Source organism: Taudactylus pleione, unplaced genomic scaffold (genome assembly GCF_031769625.1).
Source record: "Taudactylus pleione unplaced genomic scaffold, aTauple2 ptg000085l, whole genome shotgun sequence".
NCBI lineage: Eukaryota > Metazoa > Chordata > Amphibia > Anura > Myobatrachidae > Taudactylus > Taudactylus pleione.
Window position 1 is genome coordinate 7866186 of NW_028284487.1, and position 26646 is coordinate 7892831.

Genomic DNA, 26646 nt, shown 5'->3' on the forward strand with positions numbered 1-26646 from the left:
GTACAGAAACATCTATAAAACAACCATCTGTATGGGAACTGATGTAAATAGACTGTAAGTCCTTTATATGGAAAATGCCTAAGTTTTGAGGTTTTCCTATATGAATTCCAGACTTTGCTATATAAAGGACATTAACATCAGTTCCCATGAAGTATTGGGTGCAGGCACCTACAAATGCTTGTGTTATGTATATGATTTTTTTTGTACAATTTTTTATTTATTTCAGAACTGTCAGATTATTGAGTTATTTTTACGATAATAAATATTGATGATCATTCTAGTATCGGAGTCAATCAATTAATTTGATAGTAATAAAACATACATAAAAAAATTCTAGCAGAAAACTATCTATTTACACATGAATCCTTAGAACAAATGCTGTGTTTCTATAATACCTGCCATTAGAAGTGTAGGCCTCCAGCAGAGACGTCCATTTCTAGGCAATCTCTAAGTAGTGTGATGAAAGCTTCATACTTGAACTAAAGACAATCCCAAGCAATTACACCTAGCCATATTTTACGTGAAAAACTAAATAAGTCATTCAACAGTGGTGCTAAAGGGGCAGAAGGTCGGCCTGTAATGGATGTGTAAGGTACCGCATAGATCTTTTTCCAGGCATCACCATGCATTTTCCATTAGCAGAGGCTGTTCCTTAGTTTGAGAAGGAGAAATGGACCTTGCAAAACCAAGGTGCACATTGAGGGCCTGAGTCAGAGGTTGACGCTGTGTCGATGTCGGACAAGTTTTTCAGTCTGCGCATGCATCAGCGTTACACTGCGAATGTATCCCAATGGTCACCGCCAAAAGAGACAGAACAAATTTAGATGCAGAGAGAGGCAATTTCAAAGGCTATTTCTGAGTGGTAACAGGATGGCTAACCAGATGCTTTTGCCACAACTGTACTAGCACCAGCGGCCATGTTCAAGCAGGTTGGGTACGGGATCCCGACAGTCAGTATACCGCCAGGGGCATCCTGATGGTCAAAATTCCAATGGATTTAGCCTAATTCTAACCCACCCCTCCCACACCCTAACCCTCTCCTCCTGCAGCCTAAGCCTAGTGCTTAACCCATCCGTCTCGCAGCCTAACCCTAATACTTGCCGCTGGAATGTGTCGGTATTGTGGCCGTTGGTGTAAATGATGGTGCGTCTTAATATGCACAGCACCACAGCCAGTAGGAAGCCCATAGGCTGCGGCATCACCATAAAGACGCAGTTACGCTGCATAAAAAGACACAGTTGCGCTTGCAATAGCGTGCACCTCTGAATCAGGCCGTGAGAGTGCATCAGAAATGAGGGCCTGTGTATCTTCTGTCAGTCACATTCCATCCAGCTATTTCTGGAATAAAGAGCATAGCCACACGGACGAGTGCTGACATGTCCACATGATGAGCACAGCGACTACTGAACATATCACAAATGCACACAAAGGGTCTGATTCTGAGTTGGACGCAGCTGCACCCGTATTTTTTGCCACAGTCGTGTCTGAGTTTATGTTAATGCCGCTACAAAGTCCTTCCCTAGTACACATCCGTGCGTCCATACGCGCAAAGACAGAGACGCCCGCTGTTAGCGTCCTTAGACGCTAAAATACAACATGGTGCACCTTTAGCGGCACCATCGGATGCACCATCAAAACTGATACCAGTCCTATGGCAGGTGCAGATTATCCGTCTGGGTATGGCCCCCTATGTGAAGTCGCACTGCGCATGCATCCAATTGAAGAAATATATTTGATTTGCCTTCTGAGGCCTGAAGTGGCTCTGAAACATCTCAGTGACTTGCAATACAAATTTTACACAAAGGCAAGAGTATTTTATTCTATATATATATATATATATATATATATATATATATATATATATATATATATATATTACTTGTTTAATTCAGTATTACATGTGAATTTGAGAGTATACCTCAGAAAAATGCACAAGTCAAAAACATGAATAATAACACTTTTTGGGGGGTGCTTCATTGATGTACCATTATCAAAATGTACATACATTTACCCCAAGCAAGGACCATATAAAAATATATATTAATAAATACAGAGAAGACCAGCTCTGCAATTACATTTACTTCTGACCCTATTATAAAGCCACATAGCCTAATTTCGGCCCTGCCGCTGACTTTTTGTTGTGACCTTGTAATAAGGGTCATGCAGTTTAGTGTCGGCTTTGCCCTTGACTTGATCTGTGACCCTGTGGTCTTATATAGCTCTACTGCTGAATGAACTTGTGACCTTATGAAAAAGAGGCCATGCATCTTGTTTTAATCCCTTATAAGGAAGAAAATGTGTATATAGGAAACCCTACTAAGGGAAAGTGATATCATGCCTTTCTGGGAGTGAGAGGATAGGGGATCTTAATCTTAGGACTGGCAAGTCTATTGTAAGACATAGTTTAACACTCATGAAGATAACTTTGTTTTAAAGATCATCCTAAAGAGTCAATAATGTAGGTGAACTGAGGGAGCCAGAACTTTGATCCCCGCTGCTATTGCTGCTGCTACTGAGCCTGCGATGGGCAGAGGAGCAAGACTCTTGAGGTCCAGGGTAAGTGAAGACCAGAGTTGGCGTAAAGGGTGTAATTGATGGTGTTTTCATCAAGGTAGGAGTGTGAAGAGCTTCTGGATCAAGAACAGTGTCGCTAAGCTCTATTCTGGGGAGATTGACCTTAGGACCTCGAGCTGGTTCTTCATGTGGCTCCTCCTTGAAGAGCTTAGAGGAAGTCACCCGCTGGTTATGCTGATGGGAACAGGGCACCTTGCAGATCGGCTGGTGGGCATCAAGAATTAGTTCCAGCTTGTCTTTCTGTTTCTGCAATTCAGCTATCTCCTTCTGCAGAACTGACTTCTCTTCTTCAAGTTTGTCTGTTTCCTAAAAACAGGAAAAACAGGATTGATTTTGATACTAAAATGTATTTCAAGTACTTCTGCACTTCCTTCTATTAACCCAATGGTCTCATATTTTCAGAACCCACTTTCCAGAGTCTATATCCTCTCTAACACAGGTTCTACACCCACTTCCCCGTTCTCTTCACATACCGCCTGCAGAAAATCTGTCAGCTCCTTACGGCGGTTCCTGCACTTGGCAGCAGCAATTTTATTCCTTTCTCTTCGCACTCTTCTCCTCTCTTCTTCTTCTAGTGACACCTGTGAAGAAGAACATAACAGTAAGTCAATAAAGCATAGAAGTAAAAAATAATAATAATACAGTATATTCATGTCCTATAATGTTGTATTGCAATAAAATCTTCCTTAAGTATCTATTGCAGTTGTCATAATGTATTGAAGTAAGAAGCTGCACCATCACTTCCCATACTCTTACTGTGTACATAGGTCATGGTTTATTAATGAACACTGGAATGAACGATGTCGGCTTTGTCAATGAATGGAAGGACTGGCAGTGTGTGTGACCCAATGAGTCAGCCAGTAATGTTTATCCCGCTCCAAGTTATGGTTTGGCACTAATCTTCTGACTCCTTTTCCTCCTGACTCACCCACTTTGTCTATGACTCGTCCATCAACTGTTTCCCCGACATGTGCAGCAATTCTAACTTCAAGTACAAATTTGTTAACTCTTTGAATGCAGAGTAGCAAAACCCCTCACACATAAGCAATATTCCCTCTAAGCTAAGGTGTGCCCATAATAAAGCTAGTAACTGTAACACCACCAGATCATACAATTAATCTCAAAGTAGTCTAACAAAAACATCATTTGCAATACCTACATGATCACTGTGTCTTCTCCGTCCCATACTTAAGACTCCCCCCATGCTCCTGATGACACCATGACGAGGACTATGGTAGGGTGGTAAGGTCAAAGGTCTGACACTTGGCTGGACCATCCAATTAAGGTCTTGATTTGAAGTTACTGCATTTATGGTCGGAATAAAAGGGCTGGAAGATGTGTGTGGGGTGTATTTCTGTGAAAGAAAATGATAAAATATAATGGATTGCTTATAGTCATTATGTAAATGCTGAAGACACTGTAATACTGTAATACAGAAAATAGACAGACTGTGGTATAAAGGAGGTAGTCAGCATCCCAGCGTATGAGATACCAGCGGTCAAAATACCGTCCCCAGAATCTCGACCTCTCGACCATCTCGATCCCAGCTCCAGTATCACCGGCATCCCAAAGGTAAGTATTTGGGGTTAGGGGGGTGGGTTAGGTTTATTTAAGAATAAATGTAAGTTTGGATAGTACGTGACTCTGAGCAGCCTATATACCTCTGTATGATAATGTACCATGATGGATATTAGTAGTGCCCATAACTTAGAGAACGGCTTTCTATGTGACCATTATTTTGTACGGTTATATAATGCAGATTTTCCATAAAACCTACAGACAAAGACAGATACATAGATGAGATAGACATGATGGGGCCGCAACAAGGTGGCTGATGCCCTGCAAGTCGGCTGCATTTCCATTGCATGCACAGAGAAATATGTGCTCCTTCTCCCGCATTGTATTTCTCTATGCACATGCACTGTCCTTATCTGTACACTAGGGGAAATGACCATAACCCTGATGAGTTCGCACTTACACCAGCCTTGTCCCTGGTGCAAAGATGGAGAATTCAGACGGATCTCTGTGTAATAAGAACTCTGCATAGCCCACAATCCCGCCTATATGCCATGTAAGGATGCGACTCATACCACCCTGAATCACCAATAGACACAGGCTTGGACTGGCCCACAGGGGTACAGGGGAAATCCCTGGTGTGTCCCACTGCCTAAGGGCCCACCCCTTCTTCAAGGTGTCAGGTTCCAGACCTCAAATTATACATTGTTACTCTATTAGATGGTCAGTTATCTGGTGGAGCAGTACCACTGATCAATATGGGTGATTGGTTCCCTTCTACACCTATTGATTAGCGAAGCATTTTGGGTGACTGGCCACACCCCCACTGATGGATAACCACATCCTTTAAGCATGGGCCCCTACCACTGCATTCCCCGGTGGGCCCTTCATGCTCCAGTCCGACACTGCATAGACATGTACGCGTACGCACAGCGCAAACAAACACCACTCATCTGCAGAACAGATTTGTCTTCAACTCGGAATTGGCCCATTTCTACATGTGTGTGTGGGGAAAGGGGGGGGGGACTTGCAGGCTGGTGAGGTGGGAATGGAGCAGCGAGAGCAGAGAAGCAGTCTTACTGTAACATTCAGGAAGGATAAAATTATGTACTCACTGGAATAATGAATAACTGACAGAAGGTTCTGACTCGTACCAATGTTACATTATTTATCACATCAATAGCAAAAGACTAAAGGCCCCCATACATGGTACGATATGCACCTTGCGATCCGATGGCCGACATATCAGGCGGTCCCCATACACGGAGCGATCGGGTGGCTGACCGCCCAATATGCCGGCACCTCCCCCCACCCGTATAGCGCTGCATGGGATCATACATCGCATCCACAGATCAAGTGAACATACAGTAAGATCTGGAGGTGAGATGCACGACCCCACGGAAGCGCGCACTGGCCGATATCATGCCCACACACGGTACGATATAGCAGCAATATCGTACCAGTCCGCCAGATCGGCTGCTATATTGCACCGTGTATGGGGGCCTTAACACACCCAGATTTCAGTACTCCCCCCTACTTCCTCTCCCAAGCTACATCAGATATTTTTCCAAATGAACAGCAAGCTCCATATCCGTATGGTTTGGCAGATGTAGACATAGGAGAGTTGGATGGCATAGACACAGCCCTGGCTAACGGCTGCACACACATGAATCTCTCACATGGGGAGGTGTCATACTGCAGTGTACTGTGCAATCTGTATATCATTAGGTTTATTATTATCCATGTGCTGGTAGTACATTAGTTTCAGTATCAAGAAACTCAGCATCCTCACTCTGCTCCCTAGTCACACTTTCTGAGAAAAGGAACTTCATTCCAAAGCTGCTAGGAAGATAAACTGAATGATTCTGGAATCTATCTAGAATGATGTCACCGACTCCTTCCTCTTATGTCATACAGTATAATGCATCTTGAGTGAGAGATGCATTTAGTACATATTTAAGTAATTTGCATCAACTTTATTCTTCTAGAAGCGTTTAGTTAAATATATAGACAGAGGTTCATATTCAAAACTTTACTTATTAAGCTATATAGGATAGAGGTTATTTTACTTACTGTTACAGACATCTATAAGAAGACAGTCATTGCAACTTCAAGGCAACTCTGAACTGTGGAGCTCATTCAGACCCGCACGCTAAGATGCGAACACTCGCTGCTGCTGATGTTATGCATTGTGCGCATGCGTATGCTTTTTGCGTGCGCATACCTTAGCGAAAGTTCACAATTCGTTCGCTCGCTGCGCATAGACAGCCCAGCAGAGTGAGTGACAGGGGAAGCCTTTTGGTGGTGGTGTTAAGAACTGATCATGTAAAATGAGGGAGTGGAGGTGCGAATGCAGGCGTGCCTGACCGTCTCAACCGCGTTTTAGAGGTGTGCATAATTAAGAGACAGCATCATAGTACACGTCACCTGGCTGGTTATTACACTGAAGTGCTCGCAGTGCTTGCAACAGGCTATGGTCAACCTCAAGCGCTGCGATCGCATCCGATGTTGCCCGATGTACTGATGGCTGCATACACTTCCTGGAGATGAGGTGCACAAGTGGGCGTCTTTAGACAGGCAAGTGGGCGTCTGCATACACTATGTGATCGCTCTCTAAGAATTACTGGGCGTGCTAATGCATTGCTGTGCAATTGCCCTGCCTACACAATTTGCATACACATTGTGGGAGTGTTCGCATCTAGCGAGCGGCTCTGAATCAGCTCCTGTGTCCTTACAATTGGTATTGACAATATTGTATATGAAAGTGTATTCATTAGTTTTATGAATGTGGATATGTCCTATAGGGGCTCATTTGTTTTTGGAACAAAATGCTTTGTCTTTATTTATTTATTTACAGTTGTTTATATAGCACCAGCATATTCTGTTGCACTTTACGTAGCTATCATCTGTTATCCCTACTATTCACAGCGATAAAACAATTATCATTGCAAATTATCAAAAAACTCATCCAATAAGAGTGACTCCTGGCAATGAGCCTTTAGTATAGATAATGCCATCTTCAGATGGCTTCAGCTATTGGAGCCAGGCTCTGGAAGGCTGAGCTTTTCTGAGTTTAGTAAATTACCTCAGTTCACCAGCCCCATAGAGAATTGTGGGAATGGCAAGAGGGAGTTATAGTTTGGTTAAAGCAGGTGGTATCGCTTTAGCCTGTTTGTAAATAGCCATTATGCTAATATTTGCCTTAATTATGCATAAACACTCTTTTTTTCATCATTTAATGCATGCAAATAATTGCTTGATAAATAGGGTCCTTAACCTGTAACCGACTTATTTTAGGGCAGCTTCCGTTACCTAGAAAGGTCAGCAAAAAATGTGCCCTCTGCTTTCTACTGCGGCTGAATTTTAACAGAAAAAAGTTAACTCTGGCTGAGGCTCTGACATAATATGACTGCCTTGTGGATACCCAGCCAATAGGTGAGCCAGGGGTGAGGAGCTTCTGTGTGGTTGTAGACATTCTTAGTATGGCACTCAGAGGCTCTAGTAGTTGGGAGATAGGAAATGTTGGCTACCAGTGACATTTAGAGAACAGGTAGCTGTTTGTAGCCTGATACTCATCACAACTAGCTGTCCTTCCATTTAACATGTATAATATAATAACATCTCTGCGATGAAGCGCAACGTACTAAGTGTGGCCCAGCAACATTTGGTCGTCTTATACAATGTTGAGTAATTTCTCTATGTGTACGCACTTGTTAATGGACTATTTAACATACTGTCTGTATTGGATACATTTAGGACATTCTGTACAAAACTGTGCTATCGTCATCATCAGCAATGACTCAGGTACTCTACACACCTTCCAGCACAAGACCCTTCTCACAGGAAAATGAGAAGAGATGAATAACAGACATGCTTGAGAGAACAAGGTGCAGATTTACATATAAATTACCGGAACAGCATTCTCTTTAGATTATAGAAGGTGCACAGTAACTACCCTCTGATAGTTTATGGGAAGCAGGACATATATAACAGGTTGATATTGTCTAATTTATCTGACGTCTGTGACTATACATAACAGAATCTCTAGTAATACAGATTTTCCTCCAATAAAATCAACCTCCTTTAACTAGAGACATGTGAACCCCTAACCTAAAGAATAACAGTATCAACACTTTAATAGGACCCAGTGTACATTGATCACTGCTGACCACCAAGTGTTCTCCCTGACCAGTACAGGAGAGAAGAAGAACTGTGACCTCCAGTATTATTTTGTAGAACATGCAGATAAGTCTCATTATGATGTAATGCAGTGTATGAGTGTACACATATTAGCCTTAGGGTCTGTCCAAATTCACATGCTTTATACAAAATCATAATCCACTTTATTCAGTATATACACAATCAGAATACTAATATAGTGCATACTATTATAGTGCATAATAGTTTATATTATTTGAAAATGGATATTCAGTGTCATTACTATATTGTGATGTTTATTTAATTCTAGTAATACACACCATAATTATATTCTGCATTGCTGTGTTGCCAGTGAACTGATACTAGGAATCACTACAACGTGCATCACATACCGTGCTGATACTATGACTCATTATAACGTGCAGGCTAAATAATTATTAATATAATCAGAACTGTAACACAGTGCACAATCTGCTATAACAGCATTCCAAAAATATGTTATAGGTTTACAGTTTGTAAACTATTAACAAATCTAATCTTTCGTTCAGATGCTTTCCTACAATATCGCTTTCACTTGTATACATACATTACACTGTATTTTGGCTTAGTACACATCAATGTAATATAATTTAATATTCATATAGTATATGTATTTGTTGTTATGTACTTTAAATACTGTAGACAGCAATAATAATACGATACACACCTATAAAAGCAAACACACGGATCACGAACATGCCTTATCCACCAGTAATAAAATCTTATTTAATGGACAGATGTATGAATGGACTCACTTGCTGATTATCCTCAGGAGGTATCGATCTGACACTGTGACCCATACCAAACACTTGCGCAGGTCCTGGGTTACTAGGGCTGTGACTGCCTCTGCTGCACCCTATATCTTGCTGAGGGTATGTCCCAGAAAAGTCTCTGTACATGGTCTGGAAGCTCAGTCTTCCTCTGTCCCAGTCACACTGACTCACAGATCTACGCTGCCCGATTTTTATCAATGGGGACTCCGGCACTACACCATCTCAAATCTAATAGGTGGAACTGAAATGGACGCACATGGTAATATTTTCGTTATACTGCAAATGGCAGCCTTTCTGTATGAAGCACAGAGTTAAACCACAAATAAAGTCGAAAATCAGTCTATAGAAAACAGCTTAATTGTATTATTGATTGTACAAACTGTTAAAACAAACTTAATTCCCCCCTGTCTGAGCAATCAATTGGTACGGTCTCGGGATTGCCCAACCTGATGACGTAGATGCCCTTATATGGTATACTTCCTCAGCGAGAGGAAAGCCCTCGGCTCTGCTAGAAGCGACTGTTGTTCTAAACCTGCTATTTCCAGAGTGGAACGGAAACTATAGGTACAATGATATAACTACACGGAGACACCGAGACACAAATACTTCTTGGAAATGATGCTTGTTTATATTTTAAAGGTTCCTATTAATTTTCTGAAACACATTTTACCATTCCAGTGACCTTTTTTTTATAAGAGTTTATGGGAAACAGTTGTTAATCTATTCATGGGTATAAAGGTATATATTCGGTTTATCTGAACAGCTTAATTTCCCTTATTGAACATTAATTCCTGTACTAAATATTTATTACTATAAATGTGTTTTGACAATTCTTATTAACCACTTAACTGGCTAATATTTTCCCCCAAAAACCACTCAGAAATTGTGTTGTTTTTTTCATGATTGAATTAGGTCAAGAACATCATTTTAAAACTTATCCAACACAATAAAAAAACTAAAAATGTTTAAACACAGTATACCATAAAAATAGCAAATTTTATGGTATACTGTAGTGATGGTTATTGACAGCTGTACCATCGATGGACCATGGGGCAACCACCGATAAAAATCAATTATTTAAGACTGCAGCTACTGATGTTTCTGTAACATCGGTTGGGGCTGCCATTGATAGTGCAGCATCGGTGCCCGCTAGCGATGGAAAAAAAACACTTGTTATCGGTCATAGACCGATGGTCAGTGGCCATCCATAGTATACTGTATAGCAGGCATGTCAAACTCAAAATACCAACCGGTCCGAATATTCAAGATCTAAGGGGTAAATTTACTAAAGTGAGAGTTTTTAGAAGTGGAGATGTTGCCCATAGCAACTAATCAGATTCTAGCTATTATCTTCTAGAAGGTCCTAGATAAATTTTAAGTGGAATCGAATTGGTTGCTATGGGCAACATCTCCACTTCTAAAAACTCTAACTTTAGTAATTTATCCCGGTGTGGGCCACAAGAAAAAAAAAATCTATGCAATTGTGAAAGGTTTATTAGTAATAAACACCAATGCAGTGCCCCTTATGCAATGTCCCCTGAAGTTGTGCCAATTATGCAATGCCCCCTGTATTAGAACCGATTATGCGATGCCCCCTGTATTAGAGCCCCTTTTGCAATGCCTCCAGTAATGCCCCTTGTAGTGCCCATTATGCAGTGCCCTTTATGCAGTGTCCCAGTAATGCCCCTAGTAGTGCCCCTTATGTTGTACCCCAAGTAATGCCCCTAATAGTGCCTCTTATGTTGTGCCCCAAGTAATGCCCCTAATAGTGCACCAGTAGTGCCCCTTATGCTGTGCCCCCTCCCAGTGTAGAACAGGCCCCACTCCCCTGTGCAGTACTTAACTCTCTTCACGCTGGCCGCTGGGCACGCTCCAGTCCACGCTGTCTGCGCTCCCGCGTAGACGCTGTGGCTCACTGAATCTAACTAGATCCAACTGGCGCAGGCTCCTCTCGTCGCGGGTGATGCGGATGACGTCACCCGCGCACTGCATCACAGGGAACGCTGGCCTCTAAAGCGATCAGAGGCTTCTTTAGTCTCTGATCGCTTCAGAGACCAGCGTTCCCAGTTTTAAATACAGTAAACACTGCCCGATCGCAGCTGAGCTCTGATCGCGGCAGGGTCTGGGCCGCATAATATGTGTATTTGACCCCACACTGTCGGGCCTCATAAAATGTTTATTTGGGCCGCATGCGGCCCATGGGCAACGTGTTTGACATGACTGCTGTATAGTATACCATCCTTAATCAGATGCCCTGTATCGAGTCTTGACCGCTACAGGACCGCCATAAATCAAAATAAAATTACCTTTAATAACAATCTTAAAAATAAAAAGAGAAAACATTACTAAAAAAAATATTATTATGACCACCTCCAGGAATAGAGGAATGCCGGGCTGTTCCATTTTCTCTCTCTCTCTATATATAAAAAATGTGATTGACATATGGGCGACTAGTTTGCTAAAAGTGCTAGTGCATAGGGTAGCTTACAAACTATTAAAAAACATATTAAACAAAATTAATAATTAATGCAGTGATTAAAAGAGTAAAGTACAACAGTGAGATGTGTAAGAGTATATATAATTTATTCTCTAGACAATAGATAAAAACACAGAAGGTAATAAATAATCACATAATAAAACAGTACATAGTTCAACATAATGTGGACATAGTAAAATTAAATAAAATAAGTAATAAATAGGAGGCTGTTAGCTTATCTGGATGAAAGGAATCAAAGTTCATGGGGTAAGAGACTGCTACACACCTATATATATATATATATATATATATATATATATATATATATATATGCATATACATATATTTATATATATGTATATATACACACACATATATATATATTTATATACATATATATATATATATATATATATATATATAGTGAGTGAGTGAGCGATCCCACTCCCTTGGATGAAAAGTAACCCCACACATGAATGGTCTCAGGATGCTTTACTGTTGGCATGACACAGGACAAAGACTTTTGGAGGATGGCCTGGTGTCAAGAAGGGCAGCAAAGAAGCCACTTCTCTCCAGGAAAAACATCAGGGACAGACTGATATTCCCCAAAAGGTACAGGGATTGGACTGCTGAGGACTAGGATAAAGGTATTTTCTCTGATGAATCCCCTTTCACATTGTTTGGGGCATCTGGAAAAACCCTTGTCCGAAGAAGGAAAGGTGAGCACTACCATCAGTCCTGTGTCATGCCAACAGTAAAGCATCCTGAGCAGGGCCGGCCCCAGGGGTTGGAGCACCCTGTGCCGGCCTTTGATAGTGCGCCCCATACATCGTGCGCAATGAAATTTGGGGGCATGGCCTAAATACCATAGGCCATGCCCCCTATGTGACATTATTTGGAGGCGTGCCCGCATGGCAAGCCTCCAAATAACGTCAGGCTAGAGGTAAAGCCCAGCACTCAGTCACTGGCTGGGCTTCCCCCAGCCCTCTCCTGTTAGTGAATGGATGCCGCGCTCATGCGCACGGCATCCATTCACACTCCGGGGGTCCGCCACCGCCACACAGCTGCGGCGGTGGGGGTCCCCAACCTCCCGATTTGACCACCCGCGGGCCACTTCGGCCTGCGGGTGGAACAGTACTGAAATCAGGATGCTGGGGAGGGGTGCGCCCTCTACGGGTGGCGCCCCTGTGCGACTGCACTGGTCAAACACCCCTAGAGCCGGCCCTGATCCTGAGACCATTCATGTGTGGGGTTGCTTCTCAGCCACGGGAGTAGGCTCACTCACAATTTTGCCTAAGAACACAGTCATGAATAAAGAATGGTACCAAAACTTCCTCCAAGAGCAACTTCTCCCAACCATCCAAGAACAGTTTGGTGATGAACAGAGCAGGTGCTAGCCAAATTAGTGCCCTAGGCAAGATTTTGGGTGGTTCCCCCTCCCCATGGGATCCAGAAAAGGGGTGTGGCCAGCACAGCACGGTATCAGCACCCACCCTCACCCATTATTATTATTATCCTTTACTTATATGGCGCCACAAGTGTTCCGCAGCGCCTTACATAGTACATAAAACTAGTAAGTGAACAAGAAACGAGTAACTTACAGTACATTACAGTGCAGGACAAGGACATGGTTGATATACATTGCTGCAACAGCGATTAAAGCACTCACAATAAGCAGCAGGGAGTTGGCAGTCAAGTGTTAGGTGCCCTTATGGGGAGTAAGGAGTAGAAGAAAATGTAAAGAGAAGCACATGAGGATAGAGGTCCCTGCTTGTGAGAGCTTACATTCTAAAGACCCATCACCACTATCCCAGCAGAGCACCCCTCTCCCAGCAGTGAGCACCACAGCACCCCAGCTCTCTCCCAATTCCAAACTTACTTTACTTGAGCGCAGCCTGCAGAGCTGTCCAACTCAAGATACAGCAAGATGCGTGCGGCGGATCCGCTTTTCCCATCTCTGGCTGGCAGGCCGTAGCTGTGTGTGATGATTGCTGGAGGCGGAACCCAGAGACGTGAGGTGTGACTCACTACTCCGAGCTCCGCAAAGGCCCATGGTGCAGCAGACCATTTACTTATAGTCCTGAATGAGCCTCTGCCCATGCGCAGAAGCTCAATCTGATTGTGTGACGCCTCAGAGCTGGCTCGGTGCTAACCACTAGCCGCAGTCCAGGTGCTCTGCGCCCGCAAATTGCTGCGGGCTGTTCCGCTGCTGCCTGCTTACTGTTTGCTGCTGCCAGGCCCAATCGTATCTGTCAGCTGAGCTCCGATCATGGACGCTACTCAGCTGCAGTAGCAGATGCCAGAGTCTTTGCACAGCCGGTAGCAGGTGTCCCTGACGTGCCTGCACCAAACCTCCACCAGCCCTAGGCAGGCATGGATGCTCCTAGGCATTTGCTTAGTTTGTCTATGCCTAGGGCTGGCTCTGGTGACGAACAATGCCTTTTCCAGCATAATGGAGCACCTTGCCATAAGGCAAAAGTGATAACTAAGTGGCTCGGGGGAACAAAGCATCGAAATTTTGGATCCATGGCCAGGAAACTGCCCAGACCTTAATCCCAGTGAGAATTTGTGGTCAATCCTCAAGAGGTGAGTGGACAAACGAAAACCCACAAATTCTGACAAACTCCAAGCATTGATTAGGCAAGAATGGGCTGCCATCAGTCAGTATGTGGCCCAGAAGTTGATTGACAGCATGCCAGGGCGAACTGCAGAGGTCTGAAAAAGAAGGGTCAACACTGCAAATATTGACTCTCTGCATAAACTTCATGTAATTGTCAATAAAAGCCTTTGACACTTATGAAATGCTTGTAATTTTACTTCAGTATACCATAGTAATATCTGACAAAAAGGTCTAAAAACACTGAAGCAGCAAACTTTATGAAAACTTGTGTGGTAAGAGGAAATCGTGCGCTCTTAATATATGTATAAGCAGCTGTCTATTTAGTAAAATCAGAATGAACTGATAACCAATGTTGCAAGGACACAATATAGAAGCGCTTGTAATAAAGTACATGTATCTATTAAGCGTATTGTGAACAATCCTAAATACTTGTGTCATTCTCAAAACTTTTGGCCATGGCTGTATATAGAAGAAGTGAGAACAAGCGCCGTATAGTGTAATATGATAAAGCAAATATCCGCACACTGCTTTGTATTATGCAAACCATGTTAACCTAAATAAATAGGCATATAGGCCTTCATTCAGAGGCGCTCACAAGAAGCGAGCACTCGTTCTGAATGATGGCAGCCACTTCTATTTTGAAGTGCGGCCTCCTGGTCGTTAGCTAAGCTGTGGGTTACCACCCACAGCTTTAGCGACCGACCAGGTTGATGGTCGCGATGGTCAAGACCATCGCGACCATCGGGGCTTGCGACGAGACCCTAAGGTTGGGTCTCAGCAACCGCAAGCCTCAGGGAGCTTCCTGCTCTGATCGACTAGGAAGCTCCCCACTGACACCACTGCTGATGTCAGTGCGGCCGCCCACAAAACGGCAGGCGTTTGTGAAACCCCCCCCCGCCACACCTACAAAACGGGCCAATCTGTCGATCAACATCGACAGCCGGCCCTTTTGTAGTGAGCTCCGGAGCAAGAGAATTTCTCTTTCGCTCCGGGGCTTGCGCACGCGCAGTGCTGCCGCTGCCCGTACGAAGGGCCTAAACATCGACCCGGTTGCGAGCGCTCAGCGCTTGCAACCGGGTCTGAATGAGAGCCATAGTGAGGTGTCTTTTCCTGGATCCAAACCAGCGATACTTCTATCACATGAGTTGTTAATCAACTCAATCACCGGGTGCTATTAAAAATTAAACAGTATTAATAATTGATTAGAAATCTATAACACGCTGCTCCCCAAAAAGTAGCTCTGTTACTACTTAGCAAATTGAAATTAATAACGTGAAAGTGGAGAAAAAAATTACTCCACTTGAGGGTGCGCGACAATATAGATCAACTGAGACACACGTATACAAACAATCAATATTTTATTACTATAAAAGAAGGAAACAACTTTAATTCAAAGCATTAAAAACACACAGCACATAACTATGACATTAATAAATACACACAATGAATAATGCAGAGGATCTATACCCTTACCATCCTGAAATAACCCCACTCCACTTATAAAAGGGGCACAAGGAAATGTATATAAAGATACTCGTGTGAAAGCAGCTCTATGAATACTTTCCTCTGTCCCATTCAGAAGGTATGCGTTTATGATGCTGGCGGTCGCTATGCTGACCGCTGCCATCTCCACTACAGAATCCCGGCGAGGGTTAATTAACCTACGCTGGGAGACCGGCGCCCAGCATCCCGATCGAAGGGATGCCAAACACCAATCGCGGACACTGCCGCGGGGGGAGGGTTAGGTTTAGGGTTCTTGGGGGGGACTTAGGGTTAGGCACCCCCCCCAAAGGTTAGGTTTAGGCTAGGGGCAGGGAGGGTTAGGGTTAGGCACCCCTGGGGGGAACTTAGGGCTAGGCACCCCCCGGGGGACTTAGGTTTAGATGGCGGGGAAAGGGGGGGTTAGGTTTAGGCACTTAGAGGGGGGATTAGGGTTAGGCACAGGGGAGGGAGGTTAGGGTTAGGCACCCTAAAGGAGGGTTAGGGTTAGGGGGTAGATTAGGTTAAATAATACTTACCTTTTGCACGATCGGGATTTCCTTCCACGTCGGGCTGCCGCTGCCGGGATTAACATATGTATTCCCATACAGAATGACAGCAGATTATCCTTGGTGGAATTGTTCATTTATCCCACTCATCTGAAGGATTGTAACATTTTCTTATTAATAAATATATGAAGGTCAGTGATCTACATGAAATAGAGAATGACCTTTCACTCTCCTTGTAAGTACTCCAATCGATCACATTTAATAGTAAGCTTCAGTATGGTTATTGAGCAACCGCTCAGCTGTGAAAAGGCTCCCAAAGTCTGTGTTCCACTCTCCACTCTGACACCAGTCGTCAGTACTGCAATCATAGCCCCAATCATTTATTTCTAATTGCCATGACGCATCAAAATTTTAATTGTCAGGGTCAAAATGCATATGTATATATATATATATGTGTGTGTGTGTGCTTGTGTATACATATATATACAAAGTGTGTTCAGTGATCTTTATTTATTATTCTAGCACTAGAGCAGACTAATAAATTTTATCCTTTGCTCTTTATCAAACGAGTAGGTTGACTGAGGTAGAGACTGTGGACCTGATTCACTACAGATCGCAACTGTGATTGCAATAGCAATTATGCACGCAGTGTCACTGCGATAGTATGCTGATCGCTATGCCGCCGCAGCACAACATGAGGATGCCCACTTTACTTTACACACATCTGTAACAGGGTTGCCTACCTTTAACATTCTCTTCCCGGGAGAAGCCCGGGTAAGAGATGCAGCAGGGGGCCGACAGGGGCGGGGCTTGACGATTCGCGTCATTAAGCCCCGCCCCCTCGTGGTAAAATTGCCGCGATTGGGCACAATTTACATAGGGGGCGGGGCCAAATGCTGTTATTCATGCATAATCACAGCTTAAGCCCCGCCCCCTTCAAGGAGACCCGCGATTGCCGCGGGTATTCTCCTAATTCTGCCCACTTCACTAGGAAGTGGGCAGAATGCGGGAGAAATGCCTACCCTTCCGGGGGTGCGGGGGGTTACCCGAAAAATCGGGAGCCTCCCGCGAAAACCGGGAGGGTAGGCATGTATGATCTGTAATGTTTAGCAAGACTGAGAAACCATCGGTAACATTGAGTACAATCGCAGCCTCACACACTTGCACAAGCTCTGACCTTACTCAGGAATTGCTAACTTCATCTCACGCTATGACACCTCAAGCTGCCTAGGACATAGCAGTGGATAATTTATGCATGCCCCTGCAACGGCGTTCAAACGCACTGGCACACTTGCGATTCGCCGACCAACCCCCCGTCACCACCCACAATCGGTGCTACCTGTCAATCACTCTGTGATGGGTCTGCGTAGTCACAGCAGTGCATGCGTAGTACTCAACAATCAGCCGATTGCATGCGTAATCGCAGTTGCAATCGGTAATCAGGTAATGAATCAGGCACTTTGATCTCTGGAATACGAGAGGGTTGATAGAGCAATGCTTTGGACATTTGAGAGAGATTAATTATTTGCCTGTATAATAGATCAGAGAGTTCCTGCTCTGTCTTCCTCTTTTCCCTTCTAACAAGTTCACAGTTACTTTCTCCCCCCCCCCCCTCTGTGATTCTCACTCTCACACTGGTCCCAATGCTCCCAGCTGTCTGTTTCTGCTGTCTCACCATCACGTGTGTCTATGTAATTTCCCGGCATTGTGACTCAGCTTGCTGTCAGCTCACAGGGCTCTTTGTCTTAAAGGGGCAGCAGAGGCGTGAGGGAAAGGCAGAGCCTGCATGTAATTGCCAGCTGTTACAGGGAATGAAAGGGAAAGTATTCTACAATTGTTATATTGGTAAATGTGTATTAGAAGTGGGTATGCTATACAGTATGTGTTGGAGACTACAGGAAGTTATGAAACAATGTTATGTATGTTTAAGAGGAATTTCATTCTCAACAAAATAAAACAGTATATAGGAGCCTGTGTATTTGTAAACATGGATTTGTGTATGGTGATGATGACATATGATTACTATGGGCTCTATTTATTAACATTATTTTGACTAAAATAAAGTGAAAAAGGGTGTTTTCACACCCTTTTCACATTATTTTAGTATCACCTATAGTTATTACAGGGCAATTGGAGTAGAATTCGTAAAATTCTACTCCAACCCCTAAGTATCACTTATTTTTAGTAAAGCAGATCGCATTTCCCATAATTGTAATGGGAAATGTGATCCGACCAGAATTACTAAAAAAAAAAGGTGATAAAATATCAGGGAAAGCCCTGTGATAATAACGCCACCTGGAGGTGGCGTTATCCAGGGTCTCCCTCGGTTACCGGCCTCCTGCCCTGCTCTAACGGGGAGAGCAGAGCCGGGAGTCAGCCCCAGTAATAAGCTGCGTGGTCTAAACAGACTGCAAGCTGATTACTGTAAAAAAAAGAAAAAAAAATAGTAAAATAAAAAATTCACTTACCTGACTCCAGGGACCGGTGATCAGGCCTCTGGTGATGACTCCCCTCCGGTCAGCTGGTCTCCCATAGTGCACTACTGCCCGATCATCAGGTGATCGGGCCCCAGTGCAGTATGGGAGATCACCTGACCAGAGGAAAAGGAGAACATCACCGGAGGCTCGGAGCATGCAGGCAAGTGTAATTAAGGGAGGGGGGGCACACGGGGCGCCGGGGGGGGTCCGTGATCGTGGGGGCGGGGCTTAGCGCCGGGGGGATAGCAGCGGCGACCGGTCGGCGCATGCGCGGGCACTTAATCACGGTATTTTTTGCGAAAGGGGATTTGCAGGGACAGAGCTTTATCGCAAGCTCTGTCCCTGTAAGGGATTTGTAGTAAATCCCTGTGATATTGCCTGAATTCGCAATGCGAATTCACTCGGTAATATCACACTACAATCTGCATTCAATATGAGGATTGTAGTAAATAGAGCCCTATGAAAGAGTTGTGATGGGCATACACTGTCAGATAGCTAATGGCCAGTTGTCATTTGCGCCTGTATACTACCAGATTTGATGATTGGAAAAATCTTTAGGTGTATGGCCAGCTTTAGGCATTGTCAGTCTTACCGTGGCAAAACTGCTTTAAACTAACTGCGGGTTTGGATATTATGGAATCCGAATTTCCCCGATCCGAGTTGGATCCGAGTCAGGCTCGAGTTTTCCCGTCTGACTCGGATCTAAAATCGAGGCAAAACGTCATCATCACGCTGTCGGATCTCGCGGGTTTTGGATTCTATAAAAGGTCCCCGCATTGGCGCCATTTTTCACTCCTGCTGTGGACAGTGAAGAGGGAGGGTGGGAGTTAGGGCTGGCTGGCCTGTGTTGTGCTGCTGTTGTCCATAGGGGCTGTGTCCACTCCAAAGTCCATAGGGGCTGGCTGGGCTGTGTTGTGCTGCTGTTGTCCATAGGGGCTGGCTGGGCTGTGTTGTGCTGCTGTTATCCATAGGGGCTGTGTCCACTCCAAAGTCCATAGGGGCTGTGTCCACTCCAAAGTCCATAGGGGCTGACTGGGCTGTGTTGTGCTGCTGTTGTCCATAGGGGCTGGCTGGGCTGTGTTGTGCTGCTGTTATCCATAGGGGCTGGCTGGGCTGTGTTGTGCAGTCAGTTGTCCATAGGGGCTGTGACCACTCCAAAGTCTATAGGGGCTGGCTGGGCTGTGTCGTGCAGTGTCCCATAAAGGCTGTAGTCCTAAAGGGGTGCTGTAGTGCTGTCCAGGGAGTGATCTGTCCATCAGGGGTGCTCCCCCCAAGTGCAAAAAAAACAATTATTTTTTTCTGTTTGTGAATTGTGTGCGCTGTAGCCGCACATGCATCAACAAAGTAGAGCCAAGGATGCGCCTGTGTCATAAATCAAGGGCTGGCTGGCTGGCTCGTCTGTTAAAGGGTGGTGTAACCCCCAAAGTGCACTTAAAAAAAAATATATATTTTTTTTTCTGTTTGTGAATTGTGTGCGCTGTAGCCGCACGTGCATCAACAAAGTAGCAGCGCCAAGCGTGCGCCTGTGTCATAAATCAAGGGCCGGCTGGCTCGTCTGTTAAAGGGTGCTGTAACCCCCAAAGTGCACTCCAAAAAAAATAAAAAATGATTTATTTTCTGTGTTTGTGAATTGTGTGCGCGCAGTATCCGCACATGCATCAACAAAGTAGCAGCGCCTAGTGTGCACCTGTGTCATAAATCAAGGGCCGGCTGGCTTGTCTGTTAAAGGGTGCTGTAACCCCCAAAGTGCACTCCAAAAAAAATAAAAAATGATTTATTTTCTGTGTGTGTGAATTGTGTGCGCGCAGTATCCGCACGTGCATCAACAAAGTAGCAGCGCCTAGTGTGCGCCTGTGTCATAAATCAAGGGCCGGCTGGCTCGTCTGTTAAAGGGTGCTGTAACCCCCAAAGTGCACTCCAAAAAAAAAAAAAAAGATTTATTTTCTGTGTTTGTGAATTGTGTGCACTGTAGCCGCACGTGCATCAACAAAGTAGCAGTGCCTAGCGTGCGCCTGTGTCATAAATCAAGGGCCGGCTGGCTCATCTGTTAAAGGGTGCTGTAACCCTTTAATAGATAGATATATAATATATATATATATTTTTTGGGATGGAGTGCACTTTGCACTCCATCCCCCCCAAAAAATAAATATATTTTTCTGTGTTTGTGTGCGCTTTAGCCGCACGTATATATCAATATCACATAAATGGAGGACAAAAATTTGTCCAATAAAAATAAAATAGGGAAAGAACCACTTCCTCCTAGTGCTGAAGCTGCTGCCACTAGTCATGACATAGATGATAAAATGCCATCAACGTCGTCTGCCAAGGCCAATGCCCAATGTCATCGTAGAGGGCATATAAAATCCCAAATGGCAAACTTCAGGAAAATTACCTTAAAAAATACATTTAAATCGTCACATGACGATGGAAGCCCTCCTCCCGCTACAAAAATCAAACGAGTTAAGCTGGCAAAAGCACAGCAAAGAACTGTGCGTTCTAAGAAGATATCACAAATCCCCAAGGAGAGTCCAAGTGTGGCGGCGGTTGCGATGCCTGACCTTCCCAACACTGCACGGAAAGAGGTGGCTCTTTCCACCATTTGAATACCCTCTGCAAGTGCTGGAAGGAGCACCCACAGTGCAGTTGCTGATATTCAAATTGAAGATGTCACTGTTGAAGTACAACAGGATGAGGATATTGGTGTAGCTGGCGCTGAGGAGGAAGTTGACGAGGAGGATTCTGATGGTGATGTGGTTTGTGTAAATCAGGCACCGGGGGAGGCAGTTGTTGTTCGCGGGATGAAAGAGCCCATCACGGTCATGCCTGGGCAGAAGACCAAACATTCCACCTCTTTGGTCTGGCAATATTTGTATCCAAATCCGGACAACAACTGTCTTGCCATATGTACCATATGTAAAGGTGGAATAAGTAGGGGTAGAGACATTAACCACCTAGGAACATCCTCCCTTATACGTCACCTGCAGCGCGTTCATAAAAAGTTACTGTCAAGTTCAGAAACTTTGGCTCAGACCGTAAGCAGTTCAGGGACACCTAAATCCCTTTGTCCTGTTGTATCCAAGTGCCTGCAAACCACACTGTCAACTCCCTCCTCGTCAAATTCCTCCTCAGTCAGGATCGGAAATAGTCCTGCAAGCCATGTCACTGGCATGACTGACTCCTCTCCTATCAGAGATTCCTGCGGAGTATCCTGCATTGCTACGCCTACTGCTGCCACTGCTGCTGTTGCTGCTGGGAGTCATTCATCATCCCAGAGAGGAAGTAGGAACACCACTACTTCTTTTACTAAGCAATTGACCCTCCAACAGTCCTTAGCGAGGAGGATGAAGTACGACAGCAGTCATCCTGAAGTAAAGCAGATAACTGAGGCCTTGACTGCTATATTTGTGTTAGACATGCGTCTGGTATCCGCCATTAGTGCAGTGGGATTTACACAATTGATGGAGGTAGTGTGTCCCCGGTACCAAATCCCGTCTAGATTCCACTTCACTAGGCAGGCGATACCGAGAATGTACAGAGACGTCAGAAAAAGTGTCCTCAGTGTCCTAAAAAATGCGGTTGTACCCAATGTCCATTTAACCACGGACATGTGGACAAGTGGAACATGGCAGACTAAGGACTATATGACTGTGACATCCCACTGAGTAGATGTATCGCCTTACGCAGCAACAACAGCAGCGTCACCAGTAGCAGCAGCTCAGAAACGCCAGCTCGTTCCAAGGCAGGCTACGCTGTGTATCACTGGTTTCAGTAAGAGGCACACCGCCGACAACCTCTTAGAGAAACTGAGGGACTCTCCTGGAGATTTGTGATATCTGACAACGCCACCAATATTGTGCGGGCATTACATCTGGGGAAATTCCAGCACATACCATGTTTTGCTCACACAATAAATTTGGTGGTGCACAATTTTCTGAAACGCAACAAGGACGTGCAGAAGACGTTTTGGGTGGCCCGAAAAATTTCTGGCCACTTTTGCCATTCAGCGACTGCATGCCGAAGACTGGAGTGCAAGCAAACAGTCTTGAACCAGCCCTGCCATCACCTGAAGCAAGAGGTTGTGACGCGGTGGAACTCAACCCTCTATATGCTTCAGAGGATGGAGGAGCAGCAAAAGGCCATTCAAGCCTATACATCCACCTATGACATAGGCAAAGGAGGGGTATGCACCTGACTCAACCGCAGTGGAGAATGATTTCCGTGTTGTGCAAGGTTCTCCAGCCCTTTGAACTTGCCACACGTGAAGTCAGTTCAGACACTGCCAGCTTGAGTCAGGTCATTCCCCTCATTAGGCTTTTGCAGAAGCAGCTGGAGAAAGTAAAGGAGGAGCTAAGATGGAGCGATTCCGCTCAGCATGTGGGACTTGTGGATGAAGCCCTTCATTCGCTTTGCCAGGATTCCAGGGTGGTCAATCTGTTGAAATCAGACCACTACATTTTGGCCACCGTGCTCAATCCTAGGTTTAAAGCCTACGTGGTGTCTCTCTTTCTGGCCGGCACAAGCCTTCAGAGGTGCAAAGACCTGCTGGTGAAAACACTGTCAGCTGAAGCGGAACGTGACATGTCAACAGATCCTTCTTCATTTTCTCCCGCAACTGGGGCTGTCAGGAAACAACTTAGATATCCTAAGCAACCTGCTGGCGGTGATGCAGGGCAGGCAGGACCAAGTTTGGACATCTGGTCCGGACTGAAGGATCTGGCAACAATTTCTGACATGTCTACTATCACTGCATATGATACTGTCACTATTGACAGAATGGTGGAGTATAACAGCATCCAAGTAGGCATGTCAGATAGTCCGTACCTGTACTGGCAGGAAAAAGAGGCAATTTGGAGGCCACTGTACAAACTGGCTCTATTTTACCTGAGTTTGCCCCCCCCTCCAGTGTGTACTCCGAAAGAGTGTTTAGTGCAGCCGGGAACCTTATCAGCGAAAGGCGTAGGAGGTTGCTTCCACAAAATGTGGAGATGATGTTCATTAAAATGAATTATCAATTTTTCCAAGGAGACCAGCCTCCAGAACGTACAGAGGGACCTGTGGTGGTGGATTCCAGCGGGCATGAATTAATACTCTGTGAAGATGAGGATGTACACATCACTGAAGAGGGTGAGGAACCGGTGGATGAGAAGGATGAGGACGACACCTTGCCTCCGTAAAGCCAGTTTGTGCAGAGACAGATTAATTGCCAGCTTGTTTTGTGGGGGCCCAAACGAACCAATCATTTCAGCCACAGTCGGGTGGCAGACCCTGGCGCTGAAATGATTGGTTTGTTAAAGTGTGCATGTCCTGTTTATACAACATAAGGGTTTGTGGGAGGGCCCAAGGACAATTCCATCTTGCACCTCTTTTTTATCTTTGCATTATGTACTGTCTGGGGCCTAGTTTTTCAAATTGCCATCCTATCTCCCGGGTCCGTGCTACATGCAAATGGGCACCATAATGCTGATTCCTGTCTGCCACTGAAGTGCCACTCATAGATGGGCCTCGTGTTTGTGCCGCCCACTTGTGTCGCTTAGCATAGTCATCCAGCTACCTCGGTGCAACCTTTTGGCCTAAAAACAATATTGTGAGGTGTGAGGTGTTCAGAATAGACTGGAAATGAGTGGAAATTAATGTTATTGAGGTTAATAATAGCATAGGAGCAGAAAAACCTACAAATTCTATGATTTTAGCTGTTTTTATGCTTTTTTCCCCAAAAAATTTCAAAACATAAAACCCAGAACCCAAAACACGGAAGGGTGGTTTGGGCAAAAGATCCAAAACCAAAACACAAAACACACCCCTACTTTAAACAAAATGGCACTTTTGCAAACTCGGACACATTATATTCCCCCCTTCAGGGTTTTAAGGTCGTCTCAAGGTTAGAGCTGATTCACTGAAGTTTGAATACAAGTTGGTGAATCGCAGTTTTGACCTGTGAAACAATGATTTGCCTTACTACCCAGTTGTCCTAATTCTAATATTCCTATAGAGCAGAAATGGCTGCAGTCCCTTTTGCAAATCAGGAACCTAAAAATTCACATACTCCACACATTTATCTCATGCTTATTATCTTGATATGTAAAACAGAATCTCATTTTTAAATGGATCTGCAAAACTAGGCTGTATATAGGAAGGAATGCCCTTGCTCCAACGACTATGGGAACAATATCCTTATTATTCATAACTAGCTGTAGTACCTGCCATTGCCTGGATTTAAATGTTCAAGTTATTAAGTGTTATTATGTGATGTCATTCAAATCCATCCAGTGAAAGGCCCAGAACAGGCTCCCTGGGTCAAAGTTCTGCCCGGCGCACTCTGTCGTGAGGTCCGACCAGGACCTCAACCACTCTATTAGGCATCCCAGACCAATTGCCACCCCTCTGTGAAGTTTTAATCCAAATCCATCCAGGGGAAGGCCCAGATCAGGCTCCCCGGATCACAGTTGTACCCAGCATCCGTGGGTCAAAGTTCTGCCCAGCATACACCAAAGGGAGGTCTGACTGGGACCCTAACCCCCTAAAATCTGGCCAGGATACAACTGGATCACATCACATTGGTTTCACTCCAATCGATGTAGGGGTGTCTGCAGGGGTGTATCTATAATGGTTGCAGGGTGTGCGGGGAACACTGGCCCCACACCGCACACCCTGCACCCATAACATCACTTACCTCTCCGGAGTCCCACTTCGGCGCGGGGGTCCGGTGCTGTAAAACGACAAGAAAATGGCCGCGGTGGCCATTTTCCCGTTGTTTGCGCATGCGCAGTACAGGGAAAATGGGCGCCGTGGCCATTTTCCCGGTGACCTGTGCATACACGATAGACTCGGGGCACACTCTAGTGCCCAGAGTCTATAACTCCGGCGCTGGCCGCGCAAATCTCAGTGCGCTGCCGGCCGCCGGGCGGAGAGGAGGGGGCCCGTGTCAGAGACTGCACACGGGCCCCCTCCTCTCTAGAAACGCCCCTTGGTGTCTGAATGTAAAGCCGGACAGACAGAAAAACATACAAACAAACATACCAATTAATTTTATATATAAGATATAGTTGGGGGACATGTCAACAGATCCTTCTTCATTTTCTCCCGCAACTGGGGCTGTCAGGAAACAACTTAGATATCCTAAGCAACCCGCTGGCGGTGATGCAGGGCAGGCAGGACCAAGTTTGGACATCTGGTCCGGACTGAAGGATCTGGCAACAATTTCTGACATGTCTACTGTCACTGCATATGATACTGTCACTATTGACAGAATGGTGGAGTATAACAGCATCCAAGTAGGCATGTCAGATAGTCCGTACCTGTACTGGCAGGAAAAAGAGGCAATTTGGAGGCCACTGTACAAACTGGCTCTATTTTACCTGAGTTTGCCCCCCCCCTCCAGTGTGTACTCCGAAAGAGTGTTTAGTGCAGCCGGGAACCTTATCAGCGAAAGGCGTAGGAGGTTGCTTCCACAAAATGTAGAGATGATGTTCATTAAAATGAATTATCAATTTTTCCAAGGAGACCAGCCTCCAGAACGTACAGAGGGACCTGTGGTGGTGGATTCCAGCGGGCATGAATTAATACTCTGTGAAGATGAGGATGTACACATCACTGAAGAGGGTGAGGAACCGGTGGATGAGAAGGATGAGGACGACACCTTGCCTCCGTAAAGCCAGTTTGTGCAGAGACAGATTAATTGCCAGCTTGTTTTGTGGGGGCCCAAACGAACCAATCATTTCAGCCACAGTCGGGTGGCAGACCCTGGCGCTGAAATGATTGGTTTGTTAAAGTGTGCATGTCCTGTTTATACAACATAAGGGTTTGTGGGAGGGCCCAAGGACAATTCCATCTTGCACCTCTTTTTTATCTTTGCATTATGTACTGTCTGGGGCCTAGTTTTTCAAATTGCCATCCTATCTCCCGGGTCCGTGCTACATGCAAATGGGCACCATAATGCTGATTCCTGTCTGCCACTGAAGTGCCACTCATAGATGGGCCTCGTGTTTGTGCCGCCCACTTGTGTCGCTTAGCATAGTCATCCAGCTAC

The 26646-nt window shown here is 45.0% G+C and overlaps 1 protein-coding gene across 1 annotated transcript; it reads right to left on the reverse strand.

The window, feature by feature from the left end:
- Window positions 1–1935: 1935 nt before the first annotated feature.
- FOSL1 (FOS like 1, AP-1 transcription factor subunit) lies at window positions 1936–9230 on the reverse strand. Its single transcript, XM_088468431.1, has 4 exons — window positions 9042–9230; window positions 3734–3928; window positions 3048–3155; window positions 1936–2880 (listed from the first exon to the last, which is right to left on the reverse strand). Exons 1-4 carry the CDS (start codon window positions 9183–9185, stop codon window positions 2443–2445), a joined length of 885 nt encoding a protein of 294 aa, XP_088324557.1. The 5' UTR covers window positions 9186–9230; the 3' UTR covers window positions 1936–2442.
- Window positions 9231–26646: the final 17416 nt, after the last annotated feature.